At 35.1% G+C, this 26,096-nt stretch overlaps 1 protein-coding gene across 1 annotated transcript in view; it reads left to right on the top strand.

Moving 5' to 3' along the window:
- Positions 1–26,096, top strand: part of CPS1 (carbamoyl-phosphate synthase 1) — a 144,145-nt gene that overhangs the window by 67,812 nt on the left and 50,237 nt on the right. Inside the window, exons 18-21 of the mRNA XM_032637342.1 lie at positions 900–1,110; positions 2,480–2,678; positions 4,719–4,895; positions 8,250–8,368. Of these exons, the coding sequence (XP_032493233.1) occupies positions 900–1,110; positions 2,480–2,678; positions 4,719–4,895; positions 8,250–8,368 (706 nt within the window). The remainder of the gene's footprint in view (positions 1–899; positions 1,111–2,479; positions 2,679–4,718; positions 4,896–8,249; positions 8,369–26,096) is intronic.

Below are 26,096 nucleotides of genomic sequence, written 5' to 3'. Positions count from 1 at the left end.
GTCAAGAATGAAGATTTAATGTTGCTTTTGGGTGTTCAAGAGGACAGTTTCAATGCAAAGTTGGTTATGTGAGCCGTATGGAAAGGAATTATATGACTATGAGTGATAAGAAGACCTGGTAGGACTTCCCTGGTGGCGCAGTGGTTGAGAGTCCGCCTGCTGATGCAGGGGACGCGGGTTTGCGCCCCGAACCGGGAGGATCCCACATGCTGCAGAGCGGCTGGACCCGTGAGCCATGACCGCTGAGCCTGCGCGTCCGGAGCCTGTGCTCCGCAGCGGGAGAGGCCACAGAGGTGAGAGGCCCACGTACTGCAGAAAAAACAAACAAAAAAAAGAACTGGTAAATTTTCAAAAGGTTTAGTCATGTAAGGAATGAGAGAGATGGTTCTTATAACCATCTGGCAGTTCAGATAGGGGCTCCTTGAGCCTGTAGTGATCTGAGCTTGTTTGTAGGCAGAAGGGATGGTGACTACGGACTAAGAGATTGAAGATACAGGGGGCTGTAATTGGAGAGAAGTGAGAAAATGGGAAGGGATGAGATTTAGAAAATTGTTGGGTGAAGAGGAGCTGATATTTTATGGAAGGAAGAACTTGAAAGCTAATTCATGAGACATAGAAGGGAAATTGAAGAAGTTAATGTCAATCCAGTAAGTAGATGACTAAGCCTTGATAGCTTCATGATCTTGGGAAAGCTTAGAGTGATTTCTGTAAATATGTCAGAGTAATACAGGTAAAACAATCAGAGGGAATGTGCCTTGTATGTGTTTCCCTAAGATAATTCTTTTCCCAGCAAACCCTCAGCCTGTTCTGTTTCTTGTGTCATGCAAATAGATTGTTAAGTTACTAAAGTTGGTTATTTAGATATGCTACCAAATAACAAGTGTTGCTTGGATGTACAGGTGATTCAGTTGTTGTGGCCCCTGCCCAGACGCTCTCCAATGCGGAGTTTCAGTTGTTGAGACGTGTTTCAATCAATGTCGTTCGCCACTTGGGCATCGTGGGTGAATGCAACATTCAGTTTGCCCTTCATCCTACCTCAATGGAATACTGCATTATTGAAGTGAATGCCAGACTGTCCCGAAGCTCTGCCCTGGCCTCAAAAGCTACTGGGTAAGGCCAGAACGATTGACCATGGGTTTGCAGATTGAACTGGAAAATTGAAAGCTAGTGGAAGAATGTGCTGCATTTGCAAACTATAGTCCCCATTTCTGTATGCTGACTCCCAGTCATGTCCTATGGACATGGTTATTAATGAGCTTGCCGCCAGATTGAGGCAAATGGTATTGCTAGCTGGCTTTGTTTGCTGGCTAATCATAAACTAATCAAGATCTGGGTGGTCAAAGCAGGCTGTGAAAAATCTGCTTCTTAATTGCACTTTGCAGATGTTGTTAAAAAGTACAAATTAATCCTTAATTTTAGTCCTTCACTGACTTTTTTAGGTATATAACAAATTTTGGACAAATAATAGAGTTCACTTGACTCAAGCATGCAATCACATTATTTTATTTTAGCAAAACTTCACAAGACCAAACAACAGTAGGTTTTTTCTATAGGTAAATCTTGCAACTAAATAAATAAATTTGTATCTACTTAACAATTGCTAGCAAGCATGACTGGAAGGAACACTAATTAATATCTTTTGTTTCTATTAATATCTTTAACATCTGGTATTTAAATTACACGACATTTTAAAAATATTTACCTCTCAAGCTATTTTTATGTAGCTAGACAGTGCTACATGGAGTGTGGAAGGAGTGATGAGCTAAACAAGAGTCAAGAGACCTGAGTTCTCCTTCTGGTCCTTCTACTAATTGTGGGACTTTGGATAAATCACTACTGTCTCTGTCAGTTTCTTCACCTCTTAGGTGGGGAAGTTGTACGAAAGGACTCATATGTAATTCTATAGTTCTGTGAATTAATTTTTCAAATACAATTATCCAAACTGACATTCCAGAAGAGTATGGTCAAGTTTCCAGAGTGTTAGTTGTATTAGGAGCCCAAAGTTCAAAGATAATTTGGAAACAGAGCAAGGATCCAAACTTTCAAGGACTGCATTTTATGACCTTTACATCCCCCATAGTACCAGCTAACTCCACTGTCTTCCTAGGTGCAGACATGTATATATTTTTATAAAAGAATATTTTGCAGATTCTTATCTTAGTGGAAATTATACACAAGTGAGTACTTTATTTCTCAAGGAAGCTATTGATTTTGGGTTGAAGAGGTGAAGGTTGGGAGTTGTAGCACTGCATGTCAGGCATAGACAGTGAACTCTTTTGTGATCTGTGCTTCTGTACTTTATCATGACTCACTTTATTTTATAAGGAGCTATTAAATTTTCATACAGAACTGAGAATCAGGTGTGTTTTATACCTTGATGTGAAATAATACCAGAATTTCTAAGAAAAACCAATTTATATTTTGAGCTGTTTTTAATACTTATTGCTGAAAGAAAAAAAAAATGTCTCCTCCTTTATAGCTACCCATTGGCATTTATTGCTGCAAAGATTGCCCTAGGAATTCCACTTCCAGAAATCAAGAACGTTGTATCAGGGAAAACATCAGCCTGCTTTGAACCGAGCCTGGATTACATGGTTACCAAGATTCCTCGCTGGGATCTTGATCGTTTTCACGGCACTTCTAGCCGAATTGGTAGCTCTATGAAAAGTGTAGGAGAGGTGAGTCCTTGGTTAATTACTCTCTTTCATCCTTGTTCTCAGTTATTTTGTCCAACCCTAATGTCATTGAAAGTCTTCGGTTTCCTTGGATACTGGGTTACTGATTGGAGGATACATATGAATTTCATTTCCTCTCTAGTGTTTCCACATAAGGCATAGCTGTTTTAAATCTTAATTTTTTTTATCATGCTTCAAGGTGCACAATAGAATTATAACTCAAATGCCAGGAAAAGTTTTGTTGGTGGTGTTTCTGCCAAATAAACAACTGTTATTTAGTTTACATTTCATGGAAAGGTTCCCCTTTCACAATGTGCATGGGAAAATTTGTAGGCCAAGGAATATGAGATAATTTTGCAATGTGTTAATTTAGGGTTTATTATCTGAAAGGTTTTGGTCTTCAGTGAATATTTAACACTTTACATTTAGTTCAACTCAAGTTAGCAGACATTTCCTGAGTTCTTACTACGTGCAAGACCCTGGGATGATAAAAACAGTGAATAAGATGTAGATAATTGTGACATTATCTCCAGCTGGTGAGTTCAGAATATATTCACAGAACTAAATATAATATAAATTAAACTGTGGTAAAAGTTGGAATGCAGTATTTATATGCAGGTGCTGTGAGAATGTAGAATAGGGTCAGGGAAAGCCACAATAGATATTCCACTGAAAAATGGTGAAATCTTCACTTAATGAATATGAAGTTTAATAATATAAAGTATTAAAATGGACAAATTTTGAGCAAACACAGTTATGTATTCCTTTATTATTATGTTTACTTCTCTTTTATTGAATGTACTCCATTACTGTTATGTACAGTGTACTTTAATGAAAATTCATGGTGAATTACTTATAGAATTAGTTACTTTAGGGCCAACTCTTAAATATATAATACTTTAAAATTTTCTTAAATATTCCAAAAATATTTTCTTAATTTGATAGTGCCATAAACTATCTTATATCTGGTACCCTCTCCTATGCTTAGGCTAGAAAATCTATGAATATATTGTCTAACTCTTCAAATACCACTATGCCTCATAAATTACGTATCTGAATTGGACTAATATTTTGTTTATCCCTGCTCTTGAGACTCTTCCCTTATTTCTAATTAAATTTGGAGCAGTGTGAAAAGGTTATCTGTTTGGCTTTAGTGATCTTTGTATATGTAGCTTGTCACGCAATTGACATGAAGATTTACTAAACTGACATTAATGAGAATTCAGGTCTGTTTGAGGCATCACGGAAGTTTACTGAAGGCAGTGTTATGACTGTTATTATTTTAAATTGTAGACCAAAAATGCGTGGCAATCTATTATTCCATGGAAAGAATCAAAGACAGTATTTATTCACTGAAAATAACTGGGTAGGCTTCAAGGTTAATTTTAGTTCTCACTTGTAACTTGTCCAAACTAAATCACCACATGGTTTTCCTAATTGATTAGCATACAATCAGCTGCAAAGATTGTGGGACGACATGTTGAATTTGTCATGGGGAATTTAGTCTCCTATATTCAAAATCTGAATCTGTCAGTATTTGTTATGATTCTCAAGGTTCTATTAATATTAATGCTTAGCTATAAAGAAAGCCAACCTGTCTGGGATACTGACTGATACCCATTTAGAAATAGTTCTGTTTTTGTGTTAATATATGTCTGGTTTCTCTTCGTTTGCTTTTTTATTCTAAAGGACATCTGCATGAAAGCAAGATCTTATTAAGGAAGGGTCTATGTTCTCTGGCCACAGATTCTTTCTTTTAATGCTATGGTCCAGAGCAAGTACAGGTGATTTCCTCATCAGTCTCAGCAAATCAAGCTAAATTCCCTAAGTGGTAAAAGAGTGACGTAATGATGTTAAAGACTCATTACATCAAAACCACAGTAAAAAGGCAAGAAAGAAAAATAACTTAAATTTGAGTAGCATTCTTTTGATATATGTCTTGCTCCTAAGTCTTTTCTGAAAAATAGTCAACTTCTAGCTTTGTTACAAATTAAAAATATGCAAGCCCTTTTTAAAAATATGAGTCTTAAATGTGTATTACAGGTCATGGCTATTGGTCGCACCTTTGAGGAGAGTTTTCAGAAGGCTTTACGGATGTGCCACCCTTCTATAGCTGGTTTTACTTCCCGTCTCCCAATGAACAAAGAGTGGCCATCCAACATTGATCTCAGAAGAGAGCTGGCTGAACCATCCAGCACCCGCATCTATGCCATCGCCAAGGTAATATGTGACAAGGGGCGGAGAGCTACCCTTTTTTTTTCTTTCCCAGAATACAGTCAGCTTGGACTTGAATGTAAAACTGAATCACAAAGTGGTCTTGAATTCAGGAATTTTTGGAAAATCTTTAATTCTCTTTAATAGTATTAAACTGGAGGTTTCTATGGACTTCATCAGATTATTCTATAGCTAATGAAAAATTACCCTTTTTTATTTTCACCTTAAGCCTGGACTTAAAGGGAACACTGCAGTTTTAAAGGATGATCACATAGATAAAATGTTCTTCCCTTTTAGTACATATATTATCAATACTCTTAAATGTTTGATAATATTGACTTATGATTTCCCATCACTCTCATTACTTGCTCATCGAAAATGTGTAAAATTATATTTTAGAAAGGAAGTTGTGTAAAATGGTATCACTTAGTATGTCCTACCTTAGACTCTAGAATAATCTTTATTTGATTCTTCTTCTGTGTTTAAACAACAAACTCTAAAGAACTTCCATGATTATAGGCTTTTCTATGTAATTATTTTATTGGTCTTACTTATAGAACAAAAAAGCCCCACATTTCTCACTTCCACCCACTAGTTCCCTTTAATGCAAATTAAATGCCATATTAATCTCCTTTCATGTTTACTATGCTTAGAGTTTTGAAGTTTTAGTTCATCTGATTTTATAAAAGGTGATTTGGGCAGCTGGGATCTGTCTGGTCAGAAATCCTTGAATTGCTTTTTGACATTTAAGGAAGGTTAGGTATTAATCCTCCAACAGTACCAAACCACACTGGAGCTACAAAGTCCTCTGACCATTTTATGTGTGTGTATGTACATGTGGAATGAGTTGATGAAAATATGAATTTTGTCTTTAAAAAGGGAATCTGTCTTTGTAACTTGTCTTTGTAGCAACAGAAAAATGCTGGTCTTTGTGGCGACAGAAAAATGCTGTTAGTGATTTTGAACTCTGCAACTTTTATGCTCATATATAGAAGGAGGGGAGGGAATGTTTCCTTCATTGCATTTAGTGTATATTCTCCTCACCTTTATGGTTTCTAAATGCAGAATATTTCATTTCCATTGAAATTCTGAAGTAGTCTGAGAGATACTAGTATTTTTTGATGGACATTTCTCAAAGTTGACTTTCAAGGGAATAGAGAATTAACATTTTTCCATGGTGGTGGGAGTGATATTAGTAATGAGAGGTCATTCTAGAAGGCCGTTTCACCTTCTTTATTGTTCCTATTTCAGTCTTTTGTTTAAAAAGCAACCTACAACATTCATACATGTGTATATATGTGTATGTGTGTGTATGTATGTATACATATAATTTTTTTTTCCAGACAAAGGACGGTAAATAGATTTTTTCCTTGAGTCTAGTAATCATACTTCTGCCATTTTGAGGTGGATGAACAAGGGAAGTATTTCCAAGTTCCCAGTGAGGCTGTAAAACTCAAGCATATCTCTCATTCTTTTCTAACAGACTTATAAAGGATGAGAATTCAGGGAAAATGTGTGGAGATTCTTTCTTGCACAGAGTATGAGCAAGAAGTGCAGGGTCTGAGGTATAAATTATTGCCTGCCAGCGTGCTGGGAGAAGGCACTGATTTCTGTTTGTTAGAGGTCATCATTACTGTTCATTTCCACAGCAACCAGGAACTTGGTGATTTTGACAAAGAGTGTAAGGAGTGTGGTGGGCTGAAGGGGAAAAAGAATGAAGGGAGTGAGTAAATCTTTGCTCGCTTTCATAATTCTTAGAAAGGGCAACTTGCTCTGAGGTCTGATTTTTGCAGCGGTCTTATTTCAGGATGACTGGATCATCACCTCTTTTGATTTGGGGAGAATACAGGGCATTATTTTTGATTTGGGGAACATTAGAGTAACCTCCAACTTGTTTGGGGTCATTACGAACTTCATTACGGCTGTGTGACATGGCAAAGCTGCAGCTCTTGAAAGACTGGCAGGATCTTGCTTTCTGTTCAGAACTGTGGATGTGATTCTAGTTGTCCTTCCTCACAGTAAAATGACTGCAGATTCTAGGTCCTTCATCAGTCACAGGGTAATTACTGTGTGCGACTGTGTGACAATGTCCTTTGGTCTATCAGAAGTGTCACTACGACCTTAAGGTTCTAGTCCCCTCACAGTGTTGATGGTCAAAGAGCCAGTTGTCCCTTTAATCCCTTGGCAAATAAGGCATAATATTAAGTCCTTGGGAACCTGGCTATAGTTATAGGGAGAATTAAACAAAAAAACATAAATAGACTTACGAAACGAATATGTCTTTCAGTATTCACATTAAATGTCATTTTATTCTAGTCAATAGAATTATGAGCTATATTGTTTCTCAACATGTATGATCATGGTCTCTCTGATACCAGAAATAAGTAAAAGTTTTAGGAAAATTAAGCTCCCTTGGTTGAAATATAACAGCAGTTATTAGTTACATATATTTCCTAATGGGATTTAAAAATATAGAGTGCCATAATAAAATATGTTGTTTTGAAATATTTGATTATCATTTTTCATTGAGTATAAATATTATCTAAACATAAAAAAGAATAAGAGTAAGCATCTTTTGAATAAGAAGGTTTTGGTTTTGAGACTTTATCTCTTCTTTCAGCTGCCTTTTGTACTCAGCTTAATGACCCATAGCTGTAATTTTACTTTTGAGAAATTGCTAAACTAAGCTTGAGGAAAAAGCTGAGCTGCCTATCAGAACAGAAGTTATTACTACATTGTTTTGGAATATATTAGGATTTTGTAAAATGCCTGTCTTAGCACAAAAGTCACAGTAACTGATTCAAAATAATTTTTTGTTTGAAGTGTTCTGTGAGGTAATATTTGAGAGAAATAACACCAAGCCAAATGTGATCCATAAATTCTCAATGACTGGTTTGTGTGAATATGGAATGAAGCGATAAAAATATGCTAAATATGCTAAAGGGTAATTATCCAAAATACAAGTTAAGCGATCATTATATTGATTCTACATGTTCTTACCAATTTGGCATAACTATACTTTCAAGAGATTCTCTTTAATGCCAAAAAGATATACCAGATTTAGAATATAATTGGTAACACAGTCATATAAAAAGCAGGGAAGCAGAGCCTGTTACAGGGATTTTTCTGAGCACACACTACTCTGATTAACTCAGAGTACCTCCTGTGCATGCCATTTGTGGATATAGTTGGCAGTATCTGTAAGTTTATTGGGAGGAACGTCAATGATGTGATATCAGTTTCATTCTCAGTCTATAGCCTCGGGCTCTCTTAACATGGAGAGGAACGGCTGCTGTTTTCAACCAAATAAGACCTTTATAAGATGTTTGCCAAAGAAAGCATCTCTTCTCCTTTTGGCAGGCCTTGGAAGACAATGTGTCCCTGGATGAGATTATGAAGCTCACATCCATTGACAAGTGGTTTTTGTATAAGATGCGTGACATTTTAAGCATGGAAAAGACACTAAAAGGGCTCAACAGGTAAGGCACTTGTGCTCTGATTCACTCCAGGTATCTTCTGTGCAGTTTTGTCTTCCTCTTACCCTTACACATTTGGCCAAAATTCTGCTTCAATGAAGTAAATAGTGCCAATGCTGCAAAGCAATAGCCATAACCAGAATAAATGGCAGTTTTTAGATGTTTACCTTTTTAAAGGCATCTATTAATAATTTTAATTGTCTTCTACCCCTGCCCTACCCTTGACATGAAGCATAGTGATGTTTTTATTAGGTCTTCTGAATTTACAAAAATTGGTGTACATTTATGGATTGATGTGCTATTTAATTACCAGACATTACCTAGATTTAAATTTTATTAATCAATAATGAAATGAATACTATTTCTGTTTTCTATACATTTTCCAAGTTCTGAAGTCTATTCTTCTCTTTTAATATCAACCTACGTATTGCTGTGTATTGACGAGCAAACATATTCCTCTTGCATTCTACTGATATTTTTAACATTGGGACATCCAGTTCAGCATACAAATAAGCCACACTCAAATTTTTGTTAATAGACCCTTTACCTCTCACTAATTTGCATTTTTATCTGCTTTATGGCCAATTATTTTAAAAATGTTATTTCATGTTCAGAACATTCCTATAATGTCAGTGTTTTAAAATCTACTTTTTTCTATTTTCTGAGAAGATCATTTTTTGAGGCAGCTCAGGCATATGAAGTCACAGATAGGTTTTAAACTTGGATCTGTGATAACAGGAACATGTATTACCAGTTTAAGAAAGACAGTGTATTTTTCTTTAGCTTCTCCTCTTTAAGAGGGCTTTGAAATACACTACTACTGGAAAGAAATCTCACCTACAAGCCTAGGCACATGTTTAGAGAGGGAAAAACTTTGTTTGCAGAAATTATTCTCAAATGATTTTAGTAAATGTAGAAAAATTAATTGCTTAAAATGTTGAAAACAGTGGAAGCTCTCAATGATTGGATTTCTCGACTGTTTAGAAACTGCAACATATAATTGGGTTACTGGGTTTACTTAATCAAAATGTACACAAACTGGGCACTTGCTTTTCTTTTTGAGCAGAAGGAGGTTCTTTTTCATCTGTTCAACAATCACCCGCAACAAATGCTTGGTTTTGAAAATGGGGGACTCCAATCTGCCAAAAATGAAACTAGCTGTAGTTGCTTGTAAGTCATCCTTTGTAGTGATCATATAAAATGAACAGTAGATAGAAGCTAAGAATTGAGCCTATACATTCATCTTAGAATTTTGCTGACTTGAGGTTTCCTTTCTTGGTTTATGATGCCAGCAGAACTTCTATGTTGAATTATAGTCTGTTCCACTGTTTTCAGTTTCAGACAACTGATTTCAAATGCCTGTGAAACCATTCCAATTAAACCACATGAGGGTGCTAGAAACTTACAGTATGCCAACTGTAGCAGTGGAAGAGTCCTGGGGTGAAAAACAGCAGATGTTATTGTGATTTAAATTTCCACTTGATATACATTCTGATTTTTGGACAAATTCAATGTTTTAATTGAATAGTTTTTGTTACAAACAGAAGGCAGGTTGAAATTCTAACTAAGCAGAAATAAGTGTATATTGATAGTGAAAAAGCTGTTTGGAGGATTATTAGAACGACTCACAGTCATAGATCACTTACAACATCCTTCTGACTTCAACATTTTATTGCATTTTTTGCTGTTAAATTGACATTTTAAAATAAAGTCTCCATTTTCTGGCATAAGTATAATTGTAAATAGAGATTTTTCTATTGTTCATAATCATCTACAATAAAAAATTTTTTTATACAACTTAATAATTTAAAAGATTCTAAAACATAATACTTAACAATTGTCTCTTGCTTCAAGACCTCAACAGAGGATTTATGGTGTTAGTAAGCCTAAACTCTGAACTTATTATTATCTGATGGACACTTTACGTCCTTTATTTTTTTGAGTATCTTAGATGCACACATAGCAATTCAATAATGACTGTTATTTAGAGGTGTTGGATAAATAGAATAAGAACAGATGGCTACTGAAGCTCCCTGTCTCAGTCATTCTGTGGCACATTGGGATCTGAAGTTGAAAGGATATTGCAACTGATGGTGGGTGAGTGCAGGACTTACATTTTTTTGTTTGTTTGTTTGTTTTTGCCCTATTTTGATTATCTTCATGATTAGCCTGGATTATGACATCTTCAAATATCCAGAGAGGCTTGGTCGTCAAGGCAGATACTGCTCCAACAGTAATAGCTATCTAATAACAGTTGGCATTATATGGCCGAGTTATATATTGGAGGAAGGTTAAGGTCAGCTGGTTCTTTTTTATCTGTGATTTGTTTCAAAATTTCAACTGCTCCCATGTTCGAAAGGCTGACTTTAGATGTAGACCCAGGAAGTAGCTATTTATTTGGTCTGATTTGGGCCAATCCCCAAATTCTCTTGCCTTAGCATGTCTCTGGTACCAATGTGCCCAGGTCCCTTTGCAATTTTCTTATAAGTCCCTGGGAAAATGGGCAGTGGGGATCTTAATTCGGAGAAAGGAGAAACTTAAAGAGAGGATAAAGTGTAGAATGCTAGATGTGGGTTAAGTTTCACCTCGTTCCTTCCTGTGCGCTGGAAGGAGCACAGGCTGTGGAGCCAGTCAGATATGTGGGTGCACAGTATTACCAACTGCAGCATCATGGGCACATCACCTCCCTCGCTTCTCCAACCTCACGTGCTTCCTGCTAATGTCTCCTTTATAGTTTTGTTGTGGAGCTTAAATGATATAAATGCAAAGGACCCTTGGAACATAATGAGTGTCCAAGAAAGTTTTCTCTTATTCCCCCTGAAAATGAAAATGCTACTTGTTATACTGATATATGCATTTTAAGACTCATTTTCAGAGTCACGATTTGCATTTGCATATATATTTTGCAATGTATCATTTCTTAATTTTCCTTATGATGCATTGTCACTTATTTTAATACCAGACCTATTTTTTTTAAATAAGGAAGCAATGATAGCTAGTGATACAAATGCCATTCTTATCAAAAGATCAATAGCACTCCATTATAATAATGAACAAAAATTCCCACTTTACAGTTGTTAATCATGCTAAAATTCTTCTGAAATGCAATAAATACATTCACTAGCAGAAGATGAGAATAGCACTTAGATTGATGGCAGTCTATTACTTGTATCTATATACAGTCACCTGAAATGAAGTCCAGAATTTGACTTCCAAATAGAATATACCCACATATTAGGTATATATGTGAATGTCCAGACTGGAGTAGAGAAAAAAAAACAATGATTGTAACAAGGTTAGCATTATGGAAATAATGGATGAGTTTTACATGTCTATGAGAAAGTAGAAATTACAGTTTTCTTACTTCCTTGAAGGGTGGAGATAAACATGTTTCATGTTGAGGATGAAGTATGAAATCCCAGTCTTCTTCAGGGTGATGGGCCAAGTTAGACAGGTGTTAGAATAATCAACTCAGTATCCCTCATCATCCCAGCTCTGAGTGCTTGCTTCCATCAGAACTCAGTTTATTATCTTCAATACATGATCATAGCAATGGCAACCCTCTGGAAACTTCCAGAGCGATAGCCATTCTTACCAACTTAGGTGTTAATCATTATTCAGACAGCTTCAGCAAAGAATTTCTCTTCTATACTTCAGTTCACTGACTTTCTCTTTTTCTTCTTAAACTGTTTATTGCTTCTCGAGGGCATGCTAGGAAAGTTGACTGTCCTAGGCAGTTCCCCAAATTTATAAGCTAGTGTAGTGGAATGAATCGATCTAGAGTGATAACATATTTCACTTTGGATTTCTTTAGGTTTTGAAAAGTTTCTCTTTACTCAATGTGATGTGAGTTGTATCATGGAGGATTCCAATGCCTATTATGCATATGCATTGGGATTCATATGTTTGATCTATTAACCTCACATTACCAGATCACTTTGCAAGTAGTTTAGGAAAATTGAGCTTGTCAGAATTTTCAGTGTAATTGCAACATTTTCAAAAGCTCTCTTCATTGGCCTTCACTACCAAGCCATCCAGACTTTAGTGTATCTCTTTTCCCCATACTCACTCATCTTACCAACATTGACTCTTTTACACAAAATGCTCCTCCCATATAGCATTTTCACTAGAAGAAAAATGCATTTATTTTGATCTATTAAAAATTACAGAAGTCTTACCTGTAATCCTTTCCTCCATTAGTCCATAGACAGATTCAATTCTAGTCACGCAAATAAAACTGGATTGGAGGACAGAAGCACAGGTAGTATATGTCAAACAGATAAATATGTCAAATGTCTTTATCAGCTAGGTTCTTTTGATATATCTGGTTCTCTAAAGTAAAAAAAGAATGGATTTAGAGCTCTATGTGTTAATACAGAAACTTGAATTTTGATTCCGTCAAACGCCTTCCGGGTGTAAGATAATGATCAACGAATTTATTGACTACATATCAGGCACTGTTCTAATTGCATTATTTCATTTAATCCTTACCACAACCTAAGAAAGTCAGTAATTATCCCAATTTTATAGGTAGTAAACTGAGGTTCTGAGATATTTAGCAACGTCCTTGATATCACATGCTAATAAATGACAGAATTGAGATCAAACCTGAGCAGGACTCCAGAGCCTAGGATGTTTTATATTTAAACCCTATACACATGCACACACACACACACACACACACACATACACACACACACACACACACACATATATATATATATATATGTTTAGGGATGTGGAAAGGTGGAAAGGTGAATTATATAACATCTGGAGGAAATCAGACTACATGTAGTAGACACTTCCAGCATAGTGACAGTATTTAATAAAGCGATGATAGTCCCATCATCACAGAACTAGCACATTTGATAAAGGTTTCAACAATATTAGTAATAAATAGATAAGCACAGGTACAAAAATATCACAGTTGATATTTTTCACTATAAGTAAGGAAGTTAGTCAACTGTAGTAAATCTTCTTTGTGGGCAAGAACTATTTAAAGACACTACACCCCAAACCTTTTTATTTATAATATCAAGTTGGATTAACAATTTTAGATTGAAAGACAGTCATGATACTTAAAAAAAAATACCAACCTGAATATGCAAGAAAAAATGTGAATATGCTAATTACCAGCTTTGAGCACCTGCCTATCTCCTGCCTATAACTCTTTTTTACATTTTTTTCTTTATTTTAATTTTTAGTTTCTTTTGCTATTTCTGACTGACATGTGTAGCTGAAGAACTTTATTATACCTGCCTAAGTCGTATAATTTTGCTCTTTTACTGACTGGAACTAAGTTGAATTAAGTTTTGAATCCTTCTTTCAGTGATTAGCTTAAAGAAGGTGCCATCCACTGCTTGTGCTGTACCATGTTAAATCACCAAATGGAAAGTTTCCACCCGTTATGATGACTGCTTGTTCTTTTGCATTTCATTCAGTTTGGGCAATTTTCCCAGTATGGTCCATTTTGCTCTCTGGTGTTTTTTCTTTTTTTTTGCACAATGCTGCTATTTATGTTAGCAACATAATGCTTGACTGTTTAAAAGGACTCTGTTTTCATCCATTTTAGATGTTCAAAAGTAGGGGATATGACCACTGTGATACAGTTTACACCATATATGTGGCTAAGTTTGGGGACACCATATATGTGGCTAAGTTTTGGGGCACCATATATGTGGCTAAGTTTTGGATTTATTTCTCTATTAATGATTGATATAAATTTAATTTACTATGGATTAATATGCAAGTTATTCAGAAATTGCTTTTGTCCACTATTCTGTAGGCTCATATGTTGTTTTTTTTAACTTTTAATTCTGATAATATTAATATTCTCTTCCCCCTTCACTGCCACTTATTGCTACAATGTAGTAAAAAAAGAGGAAAGTGTGCTTTTGAAGGGCCTAATTTTCATCTGAACATCACTATGTTCAATCTGATAAACTACATCCATTGGTGAGTGCTAAAAAGTCATAGGTGTGCCTATAGCTTAGGAAAACAATCTGGGGCAAGCCTGGTGAGTTCCACTTGGGCATTCAAGTGCTAAATTGAGCTCAGTAAAGTTGGCCATTTCCCTGCAGCCACAAACTTCTGGCAGATGTAATAATGCAGGTGTCACCTTAGCTGGAACATTCTCTTTGAATGTCCTCTCCTACACACGTTAGTTTCTATTGACTTTTTATTTAACTTGTTCAGGAGGCGTGGCAAAACCAGACAAGAACGTTCTGTGCTTGTATTTGATTGAAGTTTTCTAGGGAAAAGTGTCACCTAAAAGTCATTAAAACTTAGGCATAACTACTATGTATACAACAGATAACTAATGAGAACCTATTGTTTAGCACAGGGAACTCTACTCAATAATCTGTGGTGACCTAACTGGAAGGAAACCAAAAAAGGGTGGCTATATGTATTTGTATAGCTGATTCACTTTGCTGTACAGCAGAAACTAACACAACATTGTAAAGCAGCTATACGCCAATAAAAATTTAAAAAAAACCAAAACTTAAGCTTAAGACAGAGAAGGATCAGTACTTTACTTTCTAACGATAATTTATACTTTTTGGTAGAAAAAATTAACAGTAATCATTTAGCCTTAAAGGGTATTTAATATAGAAGCAATTTAGAGAAAAATATACATTTCACTATATATAATGTATAATCACATGTTATAATTTTTATGATCCTTTACTATGATATATGCTTATGATACCATTTGTTGTTTTCTCCACCCCAGTCTGTGGACCTTCATATATATATATATATATATATATATATATACACACATACATACATACATACACACACACTAATGTATATATATGTGTGTGTATATATATATATATACACACACTAAGTGTTTGGGTGTTTATTATTTTGAATGTAGAATGAGAATAGAGATGGTTGGACACTTTAGTGGAACCCATTGATCTGATTTGCAGAAAATAGGTTATGTCCTCTGACTTCACTATCAACTCACACTATATTTCTAAGTCTCAGTTTCACCCTAGTTTAAAAAATATATATTCTCTTATTTTACTAGTTAGCCATGCTTCTAAGCTGAATATATATTATGTATAAAGTAATTGACTCTAAAGGAAAACAATTTTATTAGTTACTACATATTAGTATCCTATGGTTTGTCTTCATACCCTAAACCATTTATCTAATAAACTTCTTCACGAATACTAAATATTGGACCTTACATAAAAAGGTTAGTTTTTCTTCTGGAAAAGAGGAACATTACTGTGGGAATTTCCATGCCCGTGAACTAATGCCAAAAATATATTTTATTTTTAATTTGTTTTTATGTTCCATGTGATATTTTAGGCGATGTCACAGATTTGACAAGCCTCTATGAATTTTTCTAACTAATAATTTATTATATCAGGTATATTGTGAATAAAATTTTACATCAAATATTTAATGTTCTGAGAACCCTCATTGAATTAATTATTTAAACATTGCTTTCATAGTTTTGACAAATAATTTTGCATTTTGAAAGAGTGAGAGAGAACTTGAGTCTGGCATGGGCAAGATGCATGTTTCACCTAAAATGTTTCCAGAGTGATGTTCACATCATTAATAAAATAAATATTATATATTTTCTGCTTATTGATTCTTATATGTTCGATAGTTCCAAAAATCTTAAGTTGGTTTAAAATAACATATACTCATAATTTGTATGTATTTATGTATCTGTTAATAGCCAGGATTTAATAGATTATCCGTATGTCAACATCTGTGATCTCAGCATGATAGCTTATTTACTTGATGACATTTCTCTTTATTAGGAGCTGTTATTAGACCAAATCGTATTGTTAGTTGCCTTCAATGGGTTTGTAATCTATTTTTGAAGATTTGTATATGCTTAGGTATACATAAGACAGGATGCTTTTAATGGACCAAGAAGCTCTAAGATCTTTGTGTACTAAGTTATCTCATATAAATCACAGTTTAAGAGTTCTTAGAAGGTAGGCAACCCTACCCCATATTTTATAAACAAGACAGTGACTCAGAACATTTAAATAAATTTTTCAAGGTTTCAGAGGAAGTGCACAGGGAAGCCACGATCTGAGTTCAGGACTTTTGGAATCCAAGGATAGCATCTTTCCTTCAATATATCTCTATGCCATGGGAACCAAGGGAAGAGAGAATTATAAATAAATAAATAGGAAGACACTGTCAGCAATATGTCGTGGTTTAGGGAGAGCAGAGAGGGAGAGAATTGAGCAAGTCCACCAAATTTGTTGATGGGGAGGAAAGAGTAGGAGCTAGACTAAAAGGACCAAATGTGCAATGAGAAAGAAGTAGGTAAATGGATGAATTGTACTCAGGAAGTGACAAATCGTGTTTGCTATTATTTTGTTGTATTTATGCTGTATTTCATAAAAATGAGAATCTTCCTATAAGGAAATAAAGGTTGTGAACAGAAATTAAAGTGAATACTCTCTACCTATTTGCTCAATGTACGTTATAGTTGGAGCCACACAATTTCGCTCATTGTTCTGTAATTACTACATACTAGGAGGATGCTCCAATTAATCTGTAAATTCCATTAGGGCAAATTTCAAATACCATGTCTTAATATACTTTTATTATAAGATTTTCTTAAAAGCTTCTGCTGATTTGTGTGAATGAAGAATGGACTTCACCATTCTAAAAAATAGTGTCAGTTCTGAAACAGATAAGAATGGTTTTCAATTCTTTATATACTATATATTTTCTTGGAGATTGACCTTGCATAGAGTAAAATCTCAATAATATTTGTATGATAATATTCCCATTAAATTAATAAAAAATATTTTTGGTAGAAAGTAAAAATCAGAATTTTTCAGTCATGCCAAAGAAGGGAGATTGGAGTGGAGGAAAATATATTCCAATTCCTGGTTGCTCAAGGGACCCACAAAATTATTAATCGGAAAATGTGTAGTCCAAAATATAAACTCTGGGGACTTTCTATTGTTAAGACTCTGTGTTTCCAATGCAGGGGGCATGGGTTCGATCCCTAGTCGGGGAAATAAGGTCTCACATGCTGCACAGTGTGGCCAAAAAATAAAATAAAATAAACAGAATATAAACTCTGTGTTGGAAGACACTGGAAATCAGCATCTCTAGGTTTTCATTATTCAAGTGACTACATATTTACTAATTAGCTAGGAAGTCTCTGAATGACTATTTTCTAATAAAAGGGGATATATCTAATTGTTTTTTACAGTCAAATAGAAATTATATATACTGGGAGCACTATAAATACTTACATGGACATTGTAAACTCTATTGCCTGTTGAGAACAAGCCAAAATTTACAGTTTGTTTGTTTTTTGTCTGTGCCATGGTTCCCCGACCAGGGATCAAACCCACGCCCCCTGCAGTGGAAGTTCAGTCTTAACTGCTGGACCACCAGGGAAGTCCCTACCTAGTTTTGATTTTAAAAGTTATCTAAGTTTTCAAAATTGCAAATTTCTAGAAAACTTTTTATGAGAAATATTCATAAATATGTACAATGGTAGTGCAGGCTCTGATTTAATTAACCAGCAAAAAAGATTAAGGTGAAAAATATATAATCATAACACTTATGATACAGAGATTTGTATTTCTCTGGTGACCTTAAGGTGAATTTCTGTTATAATACAGGTGGAAAATAATCACTATTCTATCTTTGTAGGTGGTGAAACTGAGTCACACAGAGGTGTGTGTCATATTTTATGTCACACCAGTCAGAGGAAAGCAAGAAATCTAGCCCAGGACTTCTGCCTTCAGTTCTAGTCGCTAACCCTTTTCAAAAGCTTCTTTGTAGAGATATGACTTTTAAATCAGACAGCTGGAGATCAGCTCCTCCTTAGCTGTCAAATTGTGAGCTGCGTGTTTCCCTGCCTGAATTGTTGACCCCACTTAGAGCAGAAGCCTTGTAAGAGATGTGCCCTTCTCTAAACCCTTGTGAGGAAAACGCGGGGGCCTGGAAAGCAGAAAGCCTTGGTGAGTCACCTTTAAGAGATGTAAACAGAATTTTCAAGAGAATGGAGAGCTAGCGTAAGAATTTTCTTTTTAAATTTTTCTGTATTTATGAGAGTATATATACGTGTGTGTATATATGCACACATACATACATGTACATATTTTTTTTCTTTAAATAAAATGTAAATGCCTTACTTCCATGTTAATGCGGGTGTGAGTTAAAAGCTCCTGATGTGTACAACGGAAATTAAATGTAGACAAAATAGTCTGCCTGAGCTATAATTACAGATGCTAGATAACCACTCACTGGCCCTCAGGATTTTTCACCTTCTCATTCATACCTGAGATGCCTTTATGGGCGCATAACCTCCGCTAGTGCCCTGGGAGCTAAAGTGGGTGATGCGTATCTCGAGGAGTGAGGCAGTGGCCTTGCCTCCCTGACTTTAGATTCAGTCAGTGATATTGGCCTATCTAAGGTTGAAGTAGGCAGTTAGGCACTATTTGCCTATGTAAATATAGTAATGATAACATAATGGCCATCACATGGTTATGTTGATATTGCCCAGACTGCCTCATACCCTACCTACCACCTATCTTTAGCAGATGGTCTGGTTTAATTGACCATACTTAGCTCTAGGTAACTTGAAGAGGGAGCTACTCACTCGGTTCTTGAGTATATAGTTTTTAGTATGAAACAGATGAGAATTTTTGCTATCTGGGTATTATATGTCTTCTTCTGAAAAACCCTCAGTGATAAAGATTTTTGACTTCCATGTACATAGTAATCCTCAAATTATCATAGATCTAGTGTGACATGTCACCAGGAATTTAATTCTAGAATTTTTCTACATCTACATTTTTCTACATTTAATTCTACAATTTTTCTAGAAATGGCTTCTTATTTTTCCCCTTTCTAGAAAAGGCTTACATTTTCTCATTTAAGAACTAGAAAAATTTGGTGAAAAATTATTTCTACACAAGTTACATTTAGCAAGAAAAAAAAAATCTATGCAGTAGTTATCAGTAGATAGGCTTCACTTAAGTAAATAATTTTAATAAGATTCTAAGTAATAGTTTCTAAAAGTCAAAGAAAGTTACACATTTGTTATATATTTGTTGCTTGGACAACATATCTGGTATTTGGAAAACTACTCTGTGGAAACGTGACTTGCTTTAAACAAAGATGATGGAGAAGTTTTAAAATATAGGACTTCCAAATAAACTTACTGTGACATCAAAGAATGCTCATTCAATGTCAGTTTTCTACTGGGGCCTTATACAATATTTCTTTTTATCCACTGGATTTAAATTCTGGATGTATAACAAACCTATATTCATGGAAAAGTCCAAGATTTTGCTTACTGAATACATCCTCTTCATTTTTGAAAAAGAATACACTGAGTGTATTTTAAATTATAAATACATTTTCTAAGCAGAAATAACAGAAGCAATATTCCATAGTATAGACTTTGCCTTTTAGCTCAATCTGATCAGGTGAAAGCTATTTTCTTAGTAGAAGCCTGCTCTTTTGAATGTAGCAGAACACTTTTTTATATACTAATGGACAAGTCTTATTACTGTGATTAGGTGGTTTCCGTTTGTTTTTCATTGTTAGCAATCAAGGGCAGAGAAAGAGAGTCACAGCATTCTCAACTAGAGATCACTGAGATGCAAAATGTGTTTTATTAAGGATCAAAAATTATGATTAACCTAACCTATATTAGGTTATTTTCCCCATTTTCATTACTTGGTATTCATAGAATATAATTATGATGTTATAATCATCATATATTAATGATGTATATAAATGAGCTTACCAGATTAAAAGTTATATAACAATATTTCTGGATTATTGGGATCACTAAAGATTGGTTAAAAATGAACATAGGATTCAGGAATTTAAAAATTGCCTACTTAAAAATATCTACTGTATCAATTTCTCATAAGGTTTTCTTATAGTTTTGATTTTGTTGTTTGTAATAGCCTTTAAGGTGAAGTATAATTTTAAGTGTGTCATCCCTTGAAAATCAGTGCTTGCAATTTTATAGCATTATTGTGATAGTGCTAAGTGGACCCAGATCCTAATAAATACTTTTCATACTGTCATGGTTTCACATGAACATCGGATCACTGTTTGTCCCAGACATGAGAGATAAAGTTCAAGGTTTTCTTTAACTCTTCCAAAGACCTCATTGCTGTACAGAAATAAGGCATGGTGCTCTCAAAAATTAAGAGAAAATAGTAGTACTTACCCAATTTCCTGGGTTTTATCCTTTGCTTTTCTAAATGCTGCTTCTGCTTTTGAAAAATGTCTTTTTCATTTCTCTCAAGGAAAGAGGTAACAACCCGTCTCCTTGACAGAAAAAATGAGACGACAACTTCTCCACTTGATTGCATTATTGTGATTGTGGCATGGTCCTGAACCCATGAAATGCCAAAAATAATCAGTGAAGCCCTGTAAAACTCAGGGGAGAGGCTGGTGAGGGGTCTTGGAACAGAGCACATACATCTTTCTCAGTTCTCTTTCCTTATTAAAACTGGTGTCATTACTGAACATCAGGCCTAGTGTTTTTCTTAGCTTCTGCCTTTTGGGGGATGTTTTAAAAGAAAATAATAATAAAATTGTAAGCCCATCCCATAATTGTAGGCCAAGTGGAGTGCTCATTTTCACATTAGAGTTTGTGCAATCTGGAGGGAAATTTGTTTAGTATTACTTGTGAGTTGGTGGATCAGATAAAAGCCAGTCAAGTGGAAGAGAGGACCGAGTGAAGTACGCGGGCTCCCCTGGTAATTGCGAAGCTGCAGGCGTTCCTCCAGTCAGTTAAGAGATTTCCCCAGCTCCTGTGTGCCAGGTGAAAATTTCCTCATTAAGGGGAATTTATTCCATTTCCTTTTATCATTTATTATTGAAGACTAAGTGTGAGTGGCGGAATCTTCAGAGATGACAGGGTAGGGTAGAATTTTAAACAACAACAACAAAATCTACATCGGAAGTCGAGGAGAAAGAGAGAGGCTTGTATTGTTTATAAAACGGGGAGAACACATGAGAGACTTCTCGCTGTAGAAGCTGAGCCATCCTGTCTAACCGTTAAAAGGTGATGTCAGAGCGTGTAAAAGTCTGATCTTCTATTTTTAAGACGTTTTTCCCCCTCTAAAATTTCAGACTGTCATTTGGTGCTGCTAAGTAGAGAGAAACTGAAGATTATGAAAAGGCCAGGCTCACAGCTATTCGGGTTTCTTTGTTTAATTGTTTAGAATCTGTTATGCAGTGATGAACGTGTAACCTTTGAAGAGTTTGCCCTTGAACTCTGAAAGCAAGGAAAGCTGGTAGGGGAAGGAAAATTTGTATACGTAGTATATTTTAGAGGACACGGTTCTGAAATATGGATTTAATGTGTTCATGTTCAAAGGAGTAAAGATAAACATACTAGTGTACTCAAATACATATCGAATAACAGAAGGGTAATTTATTTATTATACGTATTTTAACACTGTGTTCTTTAGTGCAATATGTTCCATTCAGCTGAGCACATTTCTCTCTTGGTATAATGCTTCCTTGATTTACAATATAATATAAATGGAGCATTTCCTATTGAGGATTCTAAAACAGTTTTGAATTACAAATTCAGTGTTTATCTTTCTTTTAGTAATTATTCTGTTTTGAGTTTGTTCCAAATTAAGGTTTTCATTTTCCCTTGAAAAAAATAGAAATATTATAGCCCTGTCCCTAAAACAAGCTTTTACCTAGCTTGATATAAAAAAAAAACCTCACTCTGGTGGGAATTCCTTTTAGCAGACAAAATGGGGGCACCTCAATATGGGCAGATAAAGATGAGAAGCATATATCTAAATCACATTGTTAAATGAGCTTTATGTTCATTTAAGATGATTCATCTTGTATTTGACTCTGAAGAGGTTTAACCTTATCTAAATCACTGGCGCAAAGCTAATGAATCATGTCTTCAAACTGTCTCTTCTCTTATTTTATTATAATGGAACTCAGAATAAAATTTTGTATCAGAACAAGTAGGGAATGAAGTGAATTTTCTTCTGTGTGTAATGACATGCCAGCCAACCTTGTGTTACGCAGAAACAGTGGAGAGAGTGAATGAGGGAAATAATGGAGAGCGGCCACCTACGTCCTGTCTTGGAGTTAGGGGTAACACGCAGAATTAGGACTATGATCAACGTGGAAAGGAATCTAACTTGTCTGTGTCTTTTTAACTGCCATGGTGGGTCAGAATCAACATCTCTTTTCTCAGGGAGGAGGATTGCAAAGTGCTTTGCACTATTTCATAAACATGTCTAAAGAGTAGAAATTAATAACCAGAGAAGCCATGAATGAAGTACTGTAGAAGATATATTACTTGGAACTTCATAGGGACATATCTACCCAATATTTGCATTCAAGTTGAAATAGACGAACATGAATATATTCATATGCCATTCCAATTTAATACACCCTAATTTTAAGATGTTTAAATATCATATCATGCTATTGATCTAGTTATTTGAATATTGAGTGAAAGTTAAATCAGTTTTTGGCTCACCAAGAAAATATTCTGAGAATCAGCTTGTGAGCTTAAAACATGCACTTTGTAGGTCTAGCTTGAAGCATCTGTTTTAGAACTCTCACCTGAGCGGGTGCCTATGGAGAAGTAGTTTTCACCCCCATTCTGAAACTCTGTCATTCATTATTTTGTGTTACTGTTGCTTTTCTCAGCATCCCCTTTAAATAATGAAAACTCTCTGAGGTGAGGATGCTATGGGGAGCAATAATGATTGAGTTAGTCTTAGCTATTTCTTTGCTGTAGAGCTGAGCACAAAATTAATTCACTTTACTTTTGTATGCACAAGGCCAATTCTATCAATCAGCCTTCCTGTTTCTATTTTTTTTTATTTGTTTGTTGGTAAGAGTCCAATTTTATTTGGTGGGTGGAGGAGGAAGACTGCGTATATTTGCTGGAGATGTCTTTATATGCTCTACTGGACTCTTTTGGTGGAAAAGAATAAGAGGAATTATGCATATTTCAGCAATAGAAAAGACTGCATTGCTGAATGTGGACAAAACAAATGCAAATTTACTGCATCCCTAACAGAAATTTGAGGAATCTAAATGGTTTCTTTTTTTGTTTGTTTAATACCATTATTTATAATTTTTATTTAAAGCAATATAGCAGCCTTTGAAGAATTGACTGATCCTCCATATAATAAGAAATAAAAAATAAATCGTTCAAAGCAAAAAAAAAAAAATCTCACCGGAAGAGTTAAAGATAAATGCGTTACTTCTGGTTTTCTTTGGACTTGAAGAACTTGCATTTGTGCTAGTCCATAGTCATAATTATAGGTGTGATTGTTCTTTTCAAGGCATGTTTCTTATGTGTGTCCAGACCATTTCTGTTCAGCGTTAGCATTTAGTCATTTTAGTTAGTGTGGTTGTTGATGTAGAAACATAATATAGGTTTTGCCTCAGATAGTTTTTTGCAAGAATAAAGAAATGTCTTATTGAAAATCTATTTATTTTTGCTTGTTTTTCCTTTTACTGCCATCCCACAATGATGGGAAAATGCTCCGGCAGGTAGCTAAAAAAATCTACAGGTAAGAATTGCCTCAATGTTGTATGCACAGTGTTTCTCCACCTAACTCAAGCCTCATACCTGTGTTTGTAATAAGATTGCAGATCACAGAGAAAATGTGTAGCCTTTCCTCATACAGGTAAACATGATTTGAAACCATCCAGGAAACTCATGATTAAAAAAATACATCATCCAAAGTTTTAATTTAGGAAAATTGTTTATTTGTCAAACACTTCCACTTTGAGGCTGAATGCACACTTGCACATAAACAAATGAGCAATTGGTTTAGGAATATAGTGTTGGCAAGGAGAGTAGAAATATGCCTTTATAAAACAAATAGCAACAACAACAACAAATCCTTCCTCTGCTTTTGTCCCAAACATTTTTTTTTTTTTGCTAAACTAAAGGCAAACACCATAAATTTGGGTGTTTCAAGAAGCTTAGAAGCTCAGCAGTCACCTGCTGGGTAAAGCCTTTCCAGACTTCCCCAGTAGAAGCTGGGAGCACTTCCTCACAGCACCTCTCACTGTGCTATCAGAGAAAGGGCTATTTGTTTGCCTTCTTATATACTCTGATCTCCTTAAATGTAGAGATTTGATATTTTATCTCTCCATCAAAATACGTAGGACAGTGCTCTGATACACAGAGCACTTGTTCACTAAATGTTAAAGCACTAATGAAGGAAATGACAGTGAGTGTTGCCCAACCTTCACCATCCACAATGTCCTACTAACTCTTTCCAGCTACAAATCCTCAGTATGTTCCTGTGCCTGCCATGCCTGTTGCTTCCTCACATTACTGCGAATGCAGTTGCCCTTGCCTTGTCAACTCCTTTCATCTGTATAAACCTGATCTTATTTGATGGTTCTGTTCTCATCCCTCTACTGCCATAGTATTTCACAAGTGCAACCACTCATACTGTTGTCTCCTTTCTCTGACCTCACATTGCACTACACAGCTTATCTCTTCACAAAATGGATCACTCTCTATCACTGCATTGCCTCAAACACTGTTTTGTATCGTCTTGAGCAGCACTGTCTAGTAGAAATTTCTGTGATGATAAAATATTCTATAATCTGCACTGTCCAATATAGTAGCCACTAGTCTGTATGGCTATTGAGCACTTGAAATGTGACTAGTGAAGGTGTGGCTCTGAATAATCTAAAAACTTTTAAACTAATTAGCATCTAAATTTAAATAGTCATGTTTGGTTAGTGGCTACCATATTTGATAGGTAGCACAGTGCTTGGCACATAGTAAGTGACCAATAATACTTAATAGACTGTGTTCAGGAATTTGACAGGAAGATGTGTCGTTCTGAGAGAATGCTTATCAAATACTTGAGAAGACTGAGAAATCAAAATGGGAATAGGAAAAAAGAAATTAAATTCACTAGGAGAAATAATGGATTTGAGAGACAAGACAAAGTAGGTACCATAGAGAAAGTGAATTGATTAGGAAGACCTGTAGCTTCAGAAATCCAAACTAACACTGATATAAAAAAGCCAGAGAAGTAGCTATTAAATGTACCATCTTGCTTCTTCTGTAAACTCAGAATATGAGTTAATTAAGAAGATTGAAGGATAGAATGAACAAAATGCAGTAGGTTTAATTCAACTGCATTCTATTAGCAGAATTTCAATGAAAATGTTTTATTTATTATTAGATCTCTGGCAACACACTGTTATATTTTAATTTCATTGTATTGACTATCAAACTGTTATAACTGAATTTTATCATATTGACTATTGCTTGAAACAGGTTGGCCACAGCTATTTGGTTAGAGATGCTTTTATAGTAGTATTTAATTCTTCTGTAACTTGACCCTTTGCAAATTATTTTGTGTACATTTTGAATTCTAGTTATAAACTGATTTTGATAACTTCCTTGTCTTTTCTATAAAGTAAAAAAACTCTAGGGTTACAGTTTCCTTCATTCATGTAATAAATATTTATTGAGTGCTGTCTGTGAGCCAGACAGTGAGCTAAGCTTTGGGAATAATCTAGTAAATGAGCCAAACGTATTCTTTGCCCTCATGGAACTTGAATCTAGCAGGAAAAATGTCTGGCTGCTGAATAAAAGCTAACAAACATTAAAAATATCAGGAAATGATACATGCTAAACAGTATGATTCCAACTATGCCCCTAGCTCCTGTAAAAGAGTCAGTTAAGAACCCAGGAAGATGTGTGTGGGTTAGGGCA

Source organism: Phocoena sinus, chromosome 7 (assembly GCF_008692025.1).
Source record: "Phocoena sinus isolate mPhoSin1 chromosome 7, mPhoSin1.pri, whole genome shotgun sequence".
Classification (NCBI taxonomy): domain Eukaryota; kingdom Metazoa; phylum Chordata; class Mammalia; order Artiodactyla; family Phocoenidae; genus Phocoena; species Phocoena sinus.
This window is presented reverse-complemented; position numbering and strand designations above follow the sequence as displayed.